This window comes from Peromyscus maniculatus, chromosome 22 (assembly GCF_049852395.1).
Source record: "Peromyscus maniculatus bairdii isolate BWxNUB_F1_BW_parent chromosome 22, HU_Pman_BW_mat_3.1, whole genome shotgun sequence".
Lineage (NCBI taxonomy): Eukaryota > Metazoa > Chordata > Mammalia > Rodentia > Cricetidae > Peromyscus > Peromyscus maniculatus.
The window spans coordinates 11,554,869-11,571,769 of record NC_134873.1 but is presented as its reverse complement, the minus strand read 5'-3'; the positions used below and the strand labels follow the sequence as shown (position 1 = coordinate 11,571,769).

The 16,901-nt window shown below is 46.0% G+C and overlaps 1 protein-coding gene across 2 annotated transcripts; it reads right to left on the bottom strand.

The window, feature by feature from the left end:
* Positions 1-2,289: 2,289 nt before the first annotated feature.
* LOC102915620 (cytochrome P450 4F4) lies at positions 2,290-16,674 on the bottom strand. 2 transcript variants are annotated; one of them, XM_006991287.4, is made up of 13 exons: positions 16,474-16,674; positions 16,071-16,269; positions 14,229-14,373; positions 12,571-12,624; positions 12,352-12,479; positions 10,392-10,513; positions 8,087-8,357; positions 6,012-6,078; positions 5,688-5,817; positions 3,672-3,805; positions 3,518-3,582; positions 3,280-3,362; positions 2,290-2,889 (listed from the first exon to the last, which is right to left on the bottom strand). In XM_006991287.4, exons 2-13 carry the CDS (start codon positions 16,266-16,268, stop codon positions 2,718-2,720), a joined length of 1,569 nt encoding a protein of 522 aa, XP_006991349.2. In that variant the 5' UTR covers position 16,269; positions 16,474-16,674; the 3' UTR covers positions 2,290-2,717. The 2 variants fall into 2 exon arrangements, with proteins under 2 accessions (XP_006991349.2, XP_042122878.2); XM_042266944.2 differs by lacking the exons at positions 16,071-16,269; positions 16,474-16,674 and adding an exon at positions 15,793-15,927.
* Positions 16,675-16,901: the final 227 nt, after the last annotated feature.

Genomic DNA, 16,901 nt, shown 5'->3' with positions numbered 1-16,901 from the left:
CAACAATGAACTGCCTGGCATCAGACTTCCCAAGTCTGATGCAGGTTGACAAAGCCAATGTGAGCTGAGTTTTCATTCTCATCTCTTCACCAGTTTGATTCCCTGCCTGGACACCTGTGAGAACTCCCTCAGCAGTCAGTATGTTTAACCACTGAACTATCTTCCTTATTATAGCTAACAATAATCCCAATTATCCACCAATATGTTATCACCTGGAAGATTTGAACTGTGTTGCTGCAAGCCACAGGAAAATGTAATGGAATTCAGCTACTATCACAAAAGCTACGACTTGGAAAGGTCAAGGACTTTTCCAAAGGTCAAGCCATGGCTTAAGAAGTCTTGGTGATATTTTAGCTTTTTTTATATATATTAGCCAGTTCCTGCAACGGTTTTCTTGTTTGCAATGTATACTTCCAAGAACCCCTAACAGTGTATTTATCTGATATACTTCTCAAGTATCCTAGGCCATAATGGCAAACAGTCACCTGACTTAAGGTAAACACACTTCCGGAGACACCACCTAGGGGACAGCTAAGTGCATATCTTTATTTCTTGTACAAATTAAGCTCAGACCCTCCTTTCTTATACAGCCTTGGTGGTATTTATACTAATATTATAGACTCCTAACATTTTAGGAATGTAGATTGAGCATACAAATTCCCTTTTGGTATATTAACTGATCATAGCTCTCTGTTGACCTCCTCCTTAGCCACTCCCTTTTGGGGTTATAAAAGAAAGCCTGTAAAAGAAAGTCACTACCTGAGGAAAACTTATATTTGCCTTTATGACCCTGTAAGATTTCAAGCCTGGTGACCTGGCTTGAGGGGGAGGATTACTATTGCTTGGGTTTATAAATAAAAACCTAAGAGACTTAGAGGAGATGGAGAAGAATAAATCTATGGACTAAGAGCTTGGTGTACTCAGATTCTTTTTCCCAAAAATCATTCCCACTGTTCGTAGATTCTCTTCTGGGCCTCTGGGAAGAAGATTATTAAGGCTGGACCATAATAATTTTTGATACTCTGTGACCTGAAGGTCTTAAGACCCCTATAGCCACAGAGGGAGCAGCCCAGGTATAAATATAGCACTGAAGAGTGTTTCCTTTAAACCAAACATTAGAGTCTAAAAAAAGGCGTAAGACTTAAGAAGAAAACAAAACTTACAAGGTTTAGAAAGTAAACACCTTACAAATCTCAGGAAATCCCTGAAAATTACAAGATTCACAAGGTTATATAAGTAGTAAGGAGTGCCAGAGAGAGACTTAAGACTTTGTAAGTCATTCAGGGAGTGCCAGGATGCAGCTTTCATAAGTTGTCCAAAGTTAGGAGGGTTTTTCTGTGATGTAGCTGCCTTTGCTTCTGTAAGGAACCCTTTGTCTACACTGTGTAAGTAGTGTCAACAAACTCACTAGCTCACTCTGCTAGGCTTGTGCAGGTTCATTGGTCTCTTTGGTGCTCTACCTGGGGTGAAACTCCCCCAGAAAAGTCTCAAAACAACCACCCATCTCCCCAAGCCCTTTGTCCTCAATGATGCATAGCAGTTAGGGCTAGCCCAGTACACTGTCCTATAGGTTACAGTTCCAACTGTTTGGAAGGCTAGGACAGAGGTCCCTTGAAGACTGGGAGTTTAGTTTCACTGGAGAAACAAACTCCTCTTAAAGGCAAGGCCCAGGTTCAGCAGTAGATGGCCAATACCAAAGGAACACCACAGAACATTGGAGGTTCTTTGTTCCATAATGCTAAGTCAGGGCATTTTTTCACCTTACAGGTCCTTTGTATAAATATTATGGCTTCTGGGTTTACGTTTTCATGGGATTCCTGTGTGTGTGTGTGTGTGTGTGTGTGTGTGTGTGTGTGTGTGTGTGTTTCTTGTGCTATTTCTTTGACTCTTTTTCTTATTTGGTTGTTTGTCCTATTCCAATTTGATTTTGTTTCATCTTATTTACTTTATTTTATTATATTATATTTATATTATTTATTATATTTTATTCAGAGATAGAAAGGGTGTGGAACTGGATGGGAGGGAAGATGGGGAGGAGTAGGGGGAAGGGAAACCATAATCAGAATATATTGTGTGAAAAAAAAATCTATTGTCAATAAACGATAAAGGAAAAATAAAAAAAAACAAAGGAAATGATAGAAAAAATAAAATAAAATGAGGCATTAACAGTCAAAAGCAAAAAAAAAAAAAAAAAAGAGTAGGAATCTGAGAGCACCCAGGGCAGTGTAGTGAGACTCCTATTCAAAATACAAACAAACAAACAAAAAATAAAACCCAGTAACAAATGCCTGGCTTCTTAGGTTTAATAAACCTAGAAATTTAGTTTTCACAGAAACACTGAAGAATCCCAAAATGAGTAAAGTTTTGAGATTAGAACGGAGATCAAGGCAATGGAAATGTACCTCAATTTAAAATGTCTCCTGAGCTCCAGCCTGGCCTCCATCCCGCCCAGACACTTCCCCTTAGCTCTCTATTGTCCAGGAGAGTAAGTCCTGCTAGGCTGGGGGACAATGCAGGGGCCTGTGAACAGTCGAGGAAGTCGATGATCTTCGCCCAAGGACTTCAGCCCCGACTCGCTCCCAAACCCCAACTGCTGATTCCCCATTGTCCTCCAGCGCCCCCCGGCTGGTGTTCGGCGAGCCTCCCGCACAGCTCTGTTTATTCTGGGATCCGCAGAGGTAGGTGGATGGGTGCGATGGTCCGCCCAAGCGCAGGGGTCACTGGGCGCTCAGCGGCTCCACCCGCAGCCACAGCCCGCCCTCTGCGCGCAGGATCAACTCCGGCTGCCTGCGTGGCTCCTTGTGGTCCGGCAGGACGCGGAAGCGCAGCAGGGTGAGCGCCAGCGCCACCTTCATCTCGTTCATGGCGAAAGTCTGTCCTATGCAGTTCCTGCGGGAGGGCGGGGTGGGGACTCTGACTGTGTCCTATATCCCATTCAGGACCCACCTATCACTGAAACCTTGCCTAGGTACCTTCCCCACCTGGCCAGCCACCTGGAGGGGCACCCAAGGGGAACTAATTTATTCGGGATCCCTCATATACATCCACATTCTGTATCCCATGAACCTCAGTCAGACCTCAGAGCCCAACTGAAACCATGAGCTGGGAGGCGCATGAGCACAGGGTTGCAGTTCTTGGACTTTCCCAACCCCGGTACCGCACATCTTTGCTTAACCTGCGAAGATGCAGGAAGGAGACCCAGATCCTGACTGTCCCAACTTCCACCTTCTCCATCTTTCCTAAACTTTTGCCCCATCACTTCAAGCCCTCTGGCCTCACCTGGGCCCAGCGGAGAAGGGAATAAAAGCCAGAGGTGATCTGTCCTTGATGTTCTCTGGGTCAAAGCGGAAGGGGTCATAGACCTGAAAGAGACAGTGAGTGGCATCTCCCAGCACAGCCAGAGACAGAGCCCCGTGTGTGGTAGGGAAGGGAAGGTCTGATTTCCCCAGCCAAAACCTGCTCCTTCCGCTAGGATCATTGTGATGACGCAAAAGAATGGGGAGAGCGGTTACAGCACCTCGGGATCAGGCCACACAGTTGGGTTGTGATGGGTCGCGAAAATATTGATGATGCAGACGACACCTGTGGTGAAGTGGGGGCAGGAGTGTGAGCCTGCTGCTGAATAAACCTGGCCGTGTGCCCAGGACCCTTCTTCCCTGTCCTGTGGGCACCTTTCGGGATGACCCGGCCATCTGGGAGGGAAATGTCCTGGGTGCAGCAGCGGGAGATCACCGTGACCGGGGGATGCAGCCGCAGACTCTCCTTGATGCACATGGTCAGGAAGGGCAGCTGGGCCAGGTCGTCCCTGAGGAACACGTGACACAATTATCCCGGAGCGAAACAGAGGCTGCCGGCCCCTGTGTTGCCCACGTAACCTTTCCCCACGGTGTTAAAACATTCCCATGGAAAGAAGAGAAGTAGGAAAGTACTGGAGAGACTTCAGCCAGGTATCTTCAGAAGCTTTTTCTGAGTAAACACATATAAATGTCAACCATAAAAAGGAACTCAAAATTGTTTAAAAAGTGAATATTTTGGTAAGGGCAAAATCAAAACACACTAAGTAAGAGACAACAAAGACATAGTGTTTGACATCCTTTTTTTTTTTTTTTTTTTTTGGTTTTTCGAGACAGGGTTTCTCTGTGTAGCTTTGCGCCTTTCCTGGGACTCACTTGGTAGTCCAGGCTGGCCTCGAACTCACAGAGATCCACCTGGCTCTGCCTCCCGAGTGCTGGGATTAAAGGCGTGCGCCACCACCGCCCGGCGTGTTTGACATTCTTTACCACCCTTCTCTGTTTCTGCTGCCTCTATTTGAGTCTCTCCTTCCCTCCCTCGCATCCGCCTATCCTCTGTCCCTTCCCTCCACACTGTCTTCTTTTTTATCTCTGTTCCCACTCTGCTCCCTCACATGCAAACTTTCTGTCCTCTCTTTTCATAGCTTCCCTCTTCCCTCCTCCTTCCTTTCATTCTCCTACTTCTTTTTTCTCCTCTTCCTTATCCTCATCACTCTTCCTTCTTTCTCCTACACTCTCCCTCTCCTTTTCTCACACAACTTTTCGTTAATATTTCTCCTCTTTCCTACTCCTCATTGTGTAACAAATTTGTCCAAACTAAAATGTTCCATCTGAGGGGGAGCTCCAAAAGACTTACAAGGCTCAAAGTGTGAACAATTCACAAGTCTTAGGAAATTCCTGAAACCTAAAAGATCCTCAAGGTTAAATAAAAGGTAATAACTGCTGGACAGAGACTCTCTAGGGGCTCTAAGGATGTAGCTTTTTTTGAATCCTCACCCACATTAGCGTGGCATTTCAGGGATACATCTGTAAATAACCCCTCTCCATACTGATGTGAGAAATTCTAATAAACTCACTGTTTCACTAAATTGGCCTTTCATGGATTCATTTCTTTGGTCTCTTGTCCAGGAGGGCAAATAGACATTTGTTCACATCTCCCCAAGAAAAGTCAGACACCACTACTCCTCTTGTCTCTGTTCTTTCCCACCAACTCTTCTTCTCCTCCCTCGGATCCACAGCCCTGACCTCAGTCCCAACCAGATATCTCCTTATCCTCATTCAGGGTTCTAGATTGAAACTCATTCTTTACCCCAGCCTTGCTTCTCTTACTCTAAACCTCACCCCTGCCAGTGTGTCCTGATGCAGGACTGGTCTCCCATCAGGCCTGGAGCTCCTGACATCACTTCCCTCAGCTGTATCCTTAGCACAGGAGAGCTGCCCGTAAAATTGCCATGGGAAGACATTATGGGAGGATTTGCTGGATGGAGGCATGGATGATGCAACAGATTGCACAGCACACGGACAGTGACTTTTGCCCCCGTGTGTCACTTATGAATTCCTATTCTGGCAGGAAATAGGGAATGGAAGAGCAAACCGTCCGGGAAGGGAGACATTGAAAACAAATGTTACATGAGACAAGGAAGAAAGAGGAAGGAAAGTTTGTATACAATGAATATCTGCAAAGTGGCATCATCTGCCCTTACACACTGTTATATTGTCAGGAACTCTCTTGGAAGTTCAAATCTTTCTGTCCCAAAGCACAAAACTTCCTCTTGTTAATGAGGTAGATACTAACTCACCAAGCAATAACGGAAGAGTCAGCAAAAAGATCCCCTCCGCCACCTGAGGAGCGGAGCCAGGAGAAGGACCTAGTAACATACCAGGACCTGCGCTCACCACTCAATTTCTGGAGACTCTCGGCCCCTCAGCAGCTCCTGCACCTCCTGCCGGCAGCGCTCCTGATATTCTGGGTGCCTGGCCAGGTTGTACAGGATCCAGGAGAGTCCACTAGCTGTGGTGTCATGGCCTGAGGGGCAGACAGGTGAGCTGGGATCTCAGAGCTACTTTAGCACCACAAAGTGGGCAGCAGCCAGACAGGAGGTACCCCCAGAAGAATGAGGAAAGGGGAAGATGGATGATAGTGGGATTTCAGGGTCCATACAACACGTCCCTGGAATGGAGACTTCTGCTCCCTCTGTAGTCCCACAGTGGGACCCTCACCCTCAAACATGAAGGTGTCAGCCTCTGCTCGGATGTCCTCATCTGACAGCTCCTTTCCATCTTCATCCTGGAGACAAGGCAAGAGACCAGACCACAACAGTTCTGAGTCTATGCCTAACCTGACAGCTCTCTCAGATCCATACACCAAGCCCACCAGGCCTCTGCATCTCTTGATCATCATCACCGGTCCCTCCCCTCCCTGCCCCAGGTACAGTTCTTGACTGTCCCACCTCGTGTGTGTGTGTGTGTGTGTGTGTGTGTGTGTGTGTGTGTGTGTGTGTGCTTCTCCCGGTTGGAGGAAACGGTGACCACTGGCTATTTCCCAGTGTCTCTATGATAAGTGATTTCTAGGAAACAAAGGAACAAGGAATCCTGTGTATAGGATGCTTGCACAGCAGCAGCATTCCTTTGAAACTGGAGAACAAACATTACCCTCAAGACACTGTATGGATCTTCTCCCAGGAGGGGAGTGGAACACTTTCTGTCAATTCTTCCACTACTGTTTGATAGGAATAGTGTCTGCCTTGTCGGCAAGGACAACACTGCACACTTTGGGACAGGAAGGGTTGGACTACGGGAGAAACAGTAACAATATGACAACGTGTGAACGCAGATGATGTCTTCTTACACATGACCCGTGACTAGACTTCTCCTCTTTCTCTTTTCACTTTCAAATATTTTTCACATGTTTTCCCCCTGACTGTTTTATCCTGCACCCCAATCCCTACTGTCTTCGTTTGTTCCATTCTTGGGTGCTACACACAGAAAATGTATCTTATCTCCTCTGGAGGCTCTTAGGCTTGCATACCTGTAGAATTTACCTGTGATTGGAGAAAACCTGCTTACATTCCAGAATAAAGTCCTCTCTCAAAGTGCAAAATTTTATGTTCATGAAAATGCCATAATGAAACGAGTTAGTTTGCACACTCAAGAATTAATTAAAAATGTCCTCTCCTGCTCATTTGTCTTTTGATCTCTTACTCTCCCAACATTGCTTCTTCCCTACATTCCCCTCTCCTCTCCTTATCTCCACGTCCTTCTCCCCATTCACTTCCTGATGTCTAGCTCTCTCTCCATCTATTTTTCATCTATTCATACTATTCATAATATTTTCCATCTATTCATTCTCCCTGAAACAAAGAAGACATGGATGTGCCATCTCTGCTGTGAAACTTGCAAGACTCATAGTGTATGGGTCTTTCTCCTGTGATGGAAAACCTATCTGGTTTATCTGGACACACAGATAAAATCATGACATCACCTGAGAAGGGAGGAGCTGGGGATAGGAAGCCATTCTTAGAATCCTAGTCTTGCTGCTGTTGTTGTAGAGGATGACAGATGGGCTGCCCTGGCCATGCAAGTGCATAGTTCTAGGCACACATCCAGATATAGATATCTGTATATTTCTCAATAACATATTAAGTTATAAATAGAGTGAAGCCTTAGATCCTTCAGTTTCAGATCTAGCAGGGATGTGATGACTGGGCTCTGGTGTTCTCTCTCTAACATTTCTTTCTGGCTTGTCTTTCTTTTACTCACATGCCTTCCATGGCCCATAGGTATCTCTACATCAAGCCCCAAATCTGAACTGTCTTTGATCCCATATTTGATACCATTATTTATCCTACCACTTAAAGTCAAGAATGTGGTACAAGCATGTAGTCCCATGACTTGGAAATTTGGGACAGGCGAATCCATTCATTAGAAACACGATGAGACTGATCTCTAAAATGCTAACTAGACCTAAGTGATGTAGCATACATCTGTAATTCCAGAATGTGCAAGGTGAGTGCAGAAAGAATATGAGATTAAAGTCATCCAGGGCTGTTTAGTGAGACTCTATCTAAAAATTACCCTTGCAAATACAAAAATAGCTATTCAATAAGTTAACTAATAATTATTTTGACATAGGGTTTCACCATGTAGCCCTGACTGGCCTGGAATTCAATATATATACTAGGCTGGCCACAATGATCTTCCTGCCACTGCTTCTAAAGTACTGGAATCAAAGGTGTGCACCATCACGCTCAGTGAATCAAGTTTAAACAACTCCATTCTACCTCTTGAGAACCCACCTTGGTCAGCAGCAGCACATCAATGAAGTCCAAAGTCTTGGACTTGGCCTTGGCCTTGAGGACATTATCAATATCCTTACTGGGGAGAGTACGTCGTCGATCCTGGATGATGGCATCTGTGAAGTCATGCACCAGGCGGCAAGCCTTATGGAAGCGCATCCCGTTAGGGGTGAGCTGATAAAGTGAGTCTAGGTGCAGAAGCAGCTGCTGGTACCGTTTGGACACTAAAGCACTGAGTTCCAAGATGGCAGAAATATACTCACTGGGCTTCCTGCATGAGCAGAGCATGAAGAGAAGCAAAACAACTCAATGCAACTGAAGCCCAAGAAGCACCTCTCAGCAACAAATAGGAACCTTGCCAAAAGGATACACAGTAGTCAGAAACAGCCACACAAATACGTGGCTGCCATTGTCGTGAGATTTGACTCAGGACTCTTATCTCTCTATCCCATCCTCATGAGCCTCAGTGTGTCAAGGCATCTGGACTGCAGCACAGACATCACCCATCCCTTTTCTCTCTTGACCTAAACCTAGTTCTGACCCACCTGATTCCAAACACTTTCAACTAGTTAAGATCTCATTTTCTTCCAGTTACCCAGTCTCTTCTACAGGGTCTCTGCATTCAGTGACAATTCAACCTTGTTTTGACAAGTCAGTCAGTGTCTACAGAGCTCTGATATGATCATGTCCATTTACTGTGGTTTGGGGCTGTCTCCGAAATGTCCATCTTTGGGGCTATTAGAAAGTAACAGAACCATTAAGAGATAGGGCTTAATAGAGGCTCGCTAGGCCATTTTAAGTGTGCCTTGGAGAGGATGTTAATACCCTGACCCTTTCCTGTCTCTCTTCATTTCCCAACTGCTGTGAAGTAAACATTTTCCCTAACACATGCTCCCACCAAAACAACAAAGTCAAAGAACCATCAACAAAAGTCTCTGAAACTAGGAAGCACAATAAACGCATCTTCTGATTAAGTCAATACCCTCAGAAATGTTGTCACAGAAACAGAAGTGACTACAAGTACAAATACCCTTGGTAGAAACTATAGGAGAAAATTCCAACCTTTGTCCGGCTTTCGTGTCCTTATGGTTTAGCCACTATGTTGTTGTATACTGATTGTCAACTTGACAAGATCTAGATTCACCTTGTAGACAAATTTCTGAGCACATCTGGATTCTCTAGACTGGGTTAACTGAGGTGGTAATACCCGCCTTAATAAGGGAACATTACGCCATGCCTGGGGCTTTCAGATAACATAGAAAGGAAAGTGTTAGCTGAGCATAACTGTTCATTGCTCTCTGCTTCTTGACTGTGGATGCAATGTGGCCGTCAGTCTCACACTCCTGTACCTGTGACTTCCCCACACTGGTGTACTTCCCTTCAACTTTAACCCAAAACAAATCCTTCCTTCTTCATGTTTTGTTGTGTCAACAAGAAAGACACGTAATATGTAAATTGGTGCCAGAAGTGGGATCGTAACTGTAATAATCCTGAATATGTGGTTCTTGGGCCTTTGAAACTTGTTTGTAGAAGAAACATAGAAGAATCTGAAATGATGAACCAGAAAAGCCCTTAAATTCTGTAAGAAGAGCTTAAAGGAAAATTCTAATGGGAGTTTGGTAGACCAGAATATCAAAAAGAAATGCAGATAGAGACCTAGATCATGTGGGGTTTTTTGGTGTGTGTGTGGGGGGGGAGCTCTGTCAGGAACTAGCCCATTCTTGATGCTTTTCTGGCAACAAATTTGGCTTCTTTCTCCCCATGTCCTAAGAACTTGCTTGGGACTGAATTAAAAGGTGGTAGACCTTTCCAGTGAAGAAAATTTCAAGACAGCATAGCATTCAGGATATGGGATGGCTACTGTTCTCTGCCCTTTTTCATATCTACAATGAAAAGGGCGTTTCAGACAACACGAAAAAAGAGAAAACTAATTGAGCATAAGGGTTCATTACTCTTTGCTTCCTGACTACAGACACAGTGTGGCCAGCCTGCTGCTGACCTTCCTCACCACGATGGAGTTTCCCTCAAACTGTGAGCTGAAATAAACCCTTCCTTAAATGGCTTTTTACTAGTTACTTTGTGTAGCAATGAAAAAAAGTACCTAATTCAGAAGCGTTAACCTGGTGATCTCAGGTCTAAGGTGCCTCCTCCAGGCCAGATTTACATGATTTACATCTGCATCCCTGATCTTGCTCTAAATCACCTCCTCCAGGGAGCCCCCTCTTTTCCAACTGGCCAGCCATCACTCTTGTATCTCCTCCCTTAGGTCCATAATCTAGGTTCTCAGGCTAGTGGGGGAACTCACTCCTGGCAGTTGCTATCGAAGCTGAAGACACATTTCTGCAGACTGTCCAAGGTCATCAGGCTGATGTTCTCAAACATGTCCAGACGGGCGCTGCCCCCTGAGGCCAGGCGCTGCCATTTGGCCTTTACAGAAAAGAAACAGTATCATAACTGGGTCTCAGATCCTTGAGACTCTGCCCAATCACAGCCACAGGAATGGATACCCTAAATCAGCCTCCCAAGTCTCTGCTCCAGACGCTTAACCCCGAGAATAACCAGACTTGAGTGGGAGCAATACTGTTATGCAGATCCAAGGCTGAAGATTGGGAGCCCTGAGTTTAAGCCTCATCTCTGACTCCCATGCCCTGTGAACCCTCAGTCAGCTCACTGCCCTCTGTCTCACTTGCCATGTCTTGACTGTGTCTGATAAACCACGATGGAGCCCATGTGCCGCTATTTCTAGATCAATTACTACCTGGACAGAGTGGAAAAATTCCTTTATGCTTCCAAACTTCAGGTTCATCCCTAACAAGAAAAAAGTAACCTCTATCTCACAGGCTTGTTGAAAATTAAATTTGCAGCATTAATTATGGAATTGGGTCATAACCCTCAGTTCCAGAACATGTTATGAATGCAATAAATGGTATTATTTCTTGAGTATCATAAATTGGACTTACAGCTATCTCTATGTCAAGCATGGCTGACCTCCATGTTTTCTAAGCACTCTTACTAAGTATTCCAAACATAAATCATATCAATACTCTTTTTTCTTTTTGGTTTTTCAAGACAGGGTTTCTCTGTGTAAAAACCCTAGCTGTCCTAAAACTTTCTTTGTAGACTAGGCTGGCCTTGAACTCAGAGATCTGCCTGCCTCTGCCTCCTGAGTGCTGGGATTAAAGGCATGTGTCACCACTCCCACAGCTCATTCCAATTCTTAACCTGGAATATTTCATAGATACTTGCAGAAACCCTTGAGAGATCCAGTGATGTCTCTCCTTGGGCAAATATCGGACTCATTCCACCTTGTTATAAAAGCAAATTCCCTAAAACTAAGCAACACAATGTAGGTCATGGGTTGCATCTGTTGAAGCCCACCCATGGAATTTAGATGCTTTCAAGAAAGAACAGAAGCCGAGATGATGCACAGTGAGTGAGTGACTGCCTTTTGTGTTTAAACACGGATCTGTGTGGTCTGGCAGAATCCACAAGTAAACAAGCTGAGCAGTCAGCTGACAAGTAGAGAAGAAAACTGCTGGCCCTTCATGTGACTCACCCCTGTGCCTGTCTTGTTCCTCAACCCAGTGGAATGTGAGTTTTCAGCAATGTCTATGAGAAAGTTGAGCTTACTCTACCACTCTTTGCTTTGTGTTAGATTTATGACTTTGACTAATATAGGTTAGGAAAACGGAAGGAGCTATAACCTCAATGAAACCCAAGCTTCAGCTGACTTCCAGATTCTCTCCTACAGAAATGTGTGCCATAGGAAGAAACCCAGGATGCCTTCTGAAGAGAGAGAAGCTTAGAGACAAGAGTCCAGTCTGTCTTTCTGAGACCACACTAAATTAGCTTGGTCAAGTCCCAAACATCAGAGAATTATGCTGGTATCAGGAAAGCTGACCCATGGCTTATCATATGCCATGAGTGACCCAAACCCTGTCCAGAAGAACCAGCTCCGTGACCTACACCCTTATTAGCAACATCAGACCTCATTGTTTCCAAACTGGTGTGTGTGGCAGGGCCCTGCTCCTTATCGGCAGTGTCGATATAGTCTTATCTATATCTAGTTTCCAAGGCAACCATCTCTAAAAATAGAAACTAACTCTTTATAAGCACTGTGTGGGAAGATATGGCTCTATAGGATTTTCTTGGACACAAAATGGAGAGGAAAATAAAATAAAACATGGTCCCAGCATCACCCTTTAGAGTATGGACCACATCTATCTGAGCCCTTTTTCCTGATAAGCTGGGTTCCAGGGACTCACGTGCATGATGTTGGTGCTGTCATTGAAAATCTTCATATAGGGCTTCAGAATGTTGAAATGGAAGGCGGGTGTCAGCATGCGACGGTGGCGGCTCCACTTGTCACCAGCACTCAGCAAGAGCCCGTCCCCTGGTAGAGCAGCATGGCAGTAAGCAATGGTAGCATATCCCCACCCCCACCCCCGAGGATATTCTTAGGCCCTTCATCTGTAGCTACTCACCCAGCCAGGGTTTCAGGAAAGTGTAGAAGATTACTTCCTTTAGGGCAACCGCAACTGATATGAACAAGGATGATCAGGAGCCATGGAGAGACTAGGAAATGAACTTGCAGAGTGTGGGGGCCTCAGCGAGGTATGTGCAAGTCTGCCCCAAGCCCAGAATGACAGGGTTAGAGAAATGGATATAGGAAGCAGAGAGGAGATGGAGGAAACAGGATACAAGATAAGACAGCATCAACTCAACTCACCATCCCTTCACTTGGCTTCAACATAGTCTACCAAGTCTGCCCTTCAAGAGCAGCACAACATTCTACAGACCTAGCATAGCTGTCCACCCCAGCATGCTGTACCATCTCCTGACATAGTCGTGGACATATATGGGGTAATATGGGCTAACATAGCTGAAATACACATGACCTGCCCCAAATGACACCATCTGCTGTAAAATGGACAGAGATGGTCTGATACATCTCAGTATGCTCCACAGGCAGGTCCCAGACAAGATTTTAAAATAGTCACAGCAGTTTCATAGATATGGCATCAGTGTGGTACAATGAGACATCAGACCTGCCTCAAACAAGAAATCTCAGCCATATTTCTATTTCAGTGGGACTCTAGGTGATGAACGCCAAATAACCTCCCAAACACCTTGGTGTTTTGAACAGGGAAAAAAGGTAATTTCAAACAACCGCTCAGGCAAGAAACAAATGTGCTCCAAGAGTCCATAGCTCTGTGTGAGCCCAGATAGGGCCATATCCATGACTACACTTGGTTCATACCTGGGACAGTATGAAACACCCCAACCAGCTTGTATTTTGAAAGATTTAGTCCTCAGATGCTGCCTCTATTTTGGGAGATTCTAGAAATCTTCGGAAGCAGGGCTTAACTGGAGAAAGGTCCTTTGAGTAGTCCCTTTGAAATATATTGACTTGCGTTCCCTCCTCCCCCATGTCCTCCCTCCTTCTCTCCATGGTTATGTGTCTATCTCTCTTTTATCATGATGGACTCTGACCCACACATCAAAATCAACCTTTCCCTCATTTAAATTGTGCTAACAATAACAACAAAAAGAGCTGCTCCACCAGGTGTAATCTGGAGATGGCCACATCAGTCAAGTTTCATACTGAAATACAGGTGAGGAGGCAGAGGCAGGGGAATCACCAGAGCCCATCTGCTGCACTCCGGTCATGTGCACCCGCTGGAGGGAGCACAGAGATCTTAGCAGTGGGCAAACAGTCTAGTCCAAAGTCCACCTGGATCAGAAACAGGAGCCTCTTGCGGTTTGGTGGAGGATGTAGATAACCACCTGCCAGGTCTCCACCCACCCCCAGTGTTGCACACCATGCCATGGGTGCACAGGATACCTTCCTCTTAGCTCTGAATGGAGATGAAAAGAAAGGGGTCCCACCTTCTCTAGGCTTTCCAAGTAAAAAATTACGAAGACAGGGGGCCAGAATGAGCCCTGAGAATTCTGTCCAGCACTCTCTCAGCCTCTGTGCTGAGCCTTGCCTGGGCTTCATCCTGACAACTTCAGTGAAAAGTAGAGAAAGCCAAGAGAAAGCATGACGGGGCTCCTTCAGGAATCACACAGAAGCATGAATGTGAAGACTAGAAGCCCTCCGTTTCCCATAGCCACACCACTACCAGCTTCCCCCAAGTACCTGAGGCATTGAGGACAGATCGAATGATGTCAGGGTGACACAGAGTGATGATGGGGAGGATGGGACCCATCCATGTCCTGAAGCCCTGGGGGTAGGTGGCCACCAGCTTAGTCACCTCCTTCAGACCCTGCTCAGTGGGAGTGATCTATAAGCAAGACAGGAGCAGTCACTTCCTGGGGTGATTTGTCAGGAGTCAAGTGCATTATGCTTATGAGATGCTCAGGCAGCTGATACGACACGGATATCTCTGTGATAGTGTTTCCAGAAGGCATTGATGTGTGAATCAGTAGTCTTGGTCAGGATGACCCACCCTCCACAGGGTGGGCGGCACCATCCGACTAAAGAACCATATAGATCAATGGTTCTCAACCTTCCCAATGCTGTGACCCTTTCATACAGTTCTTCATGTTGTGGTAAACCCTAACCATAAAATTATCTTTGTTGCTACTTCATAACTGTAATTTTGCTAGTGTTATGATTCGTAATGTAAATATCTGATATGCAGGATATCTGATATGTGACTCCCCCAAGGGGATCTCAACCCACAGGTTGAGAACTGCTGGTGTAGAACAATAGATAGAGGAAGGGAAAATTCACTCTCGTTTCCAGACTGGTGCACCCTTCTTCTTTTGCCCACAGACATCACAGTACAGGTCCTTGATCTTTGGACTCTACCTCATCCCACAGGTTGGCTCCTCCCCCAAGGATCCCCCATACACAGGATGCCAAGCCTTTGATCTCTCAGATTGAATTAATTACAGTCTGGCTACCCAGTCTCCACTTTGCAGATGACATACTGTAGCATGCTCAGAATCCATAATTCTATAAACCAATGATGATAACACAATGTACCCCCCTCTCTCTACCCTCACTCTCATGTGGAGATATATATATATATATGTGTGTGTGTGTGTGTGTGTGTGTGTGTGTGTGTGTGTGTATACATACATACATACATATATGCGTATATATGTATATAGTGATGTATGGCATAATGTTATATACATAATGTGTTGTATAGAGCTTATATATCAGTTATGTATATATTTATAGATTCACATAAATAATTTGCATAACTGTACGAATAAAATCATGCTGCATAATGGTGTTCTTATCACTGACATACTGCATATGTGTGTGACCCTGGTCCTATAAGATCATCATGGACCTGAAGAATTCCTATGTGTAGTATTTTGACATCATCCTGTGAGTGATGTCACTAACATGTATGTATGTATTTTGTGAGCTTTGCTATTTGCAAATGAAGCAACCAAGACCAAGTCACGCAAAGGAGAGTATAGGCTTGGCCAACGTCCAAGGGGTGGAGTCAAAGGGAAGCATGTGGTCGGGGGTGGACAGCTTTTATCTCGCTCAGGCAACAGGACTCACTGGTCCATCTGAGGGGAGAACCGCAAGCATAAAAAAAAAAATGCTTCAGGAGCAGGAGGCAGGAAGACAGTCCATAGTTCTCTTGCTCCGTGTGTGGTGGGAGAGGGATACCAAAGATCACCCTCAGCAAAACACAGAAACCCAGAGATGGGCTGACAGAAAAAATGGCACTGACCTTGGATGGGACTTCTCAGGAGGCCCCAAGTCCACCAGCAGACAATGTGGGAACACCAGGGGTCCTCACTCTGTATGATGCGCCCTGGAAGCCCCTCAGTGTCCACCAGTGTTCAAGAGAAACAGAGCAGAAATGAATCCAGAGCTAACGAAGGGTGGCAGACAGGAAGAAGAGAAAAGCTAGAGGACACTGGAGGACTCAGGCCTCTGTCCCGCTGAACCCCATTCCTGGTGCATTCACTCCTCAATAGGAGACCCACAATCTGCTGCCACACTCACCATGCCCAGGTGACCCAAGAACCAGTTCCGTTTGGGGGGCTGAGGGAAACCACAAAGATGTTGATATGTGCCATAGAAGGTATAGGTCTGAGTCAGGACCCGGGCCAAGAGCCAGGAAGCTCCGATGAGCAGCACAAGCGGCCACGGTGAGGATGCCTCCAGGCTCAATCCCAACCAGGACAGATCCAACTGTGGCATTCTGTGGGGCAGATGGACAGAGAGTGAGAATCAGAGACCGGGAAGAGGCATGGGGTCCTCGGGGATGGTAGACAGGGGTAGGGAGAATGAAAGCTGTCGGCAGGAGGATTGGTCCACGCGGAGGGGGGGGGGGGCAGTAAGAAGAAGAAGAGCGACAGGAGTCCCCAAATAGCTGAATCAGAGCGAGGCTGCCAGGGGCTGTTACCTGGAAGCGAACAGGGTCACTGTGGCTTTGGGGCTTCAGACAGCTGGCTACCTAAGGAGTACCTAGAGAGCTCAGAGCTCTCTCTAACCCGGCACAGGACCCTAACTCTGCCTCCCTTAGCCTGGCACCTCCTCTCGGGAACAGTGTGTTTCCCACAGTTCTCCCTTCTCTAGAGCTGGCTTCTTTGTTCCAGGCTTCTGCCCTGGAGGAGGTGATGGGAGGCCAGGCTCAGCTGTGTCAGCCAATCCTTCACCGGCTCATCTGCCGCCTCCCCTCCTGGGCTGACGGCCAAGGGGAGGGGGGTTGGTCAGCAGGCTACAGAGTGGAATTAATTCAGGGACAAACAGCATGGATGCCAGATCCTTAGGACTTGGCCCTTCTCTCACGGTGGGGGGAGGGTGAGATTTGGGGGTGAGCAAGATTGTAAG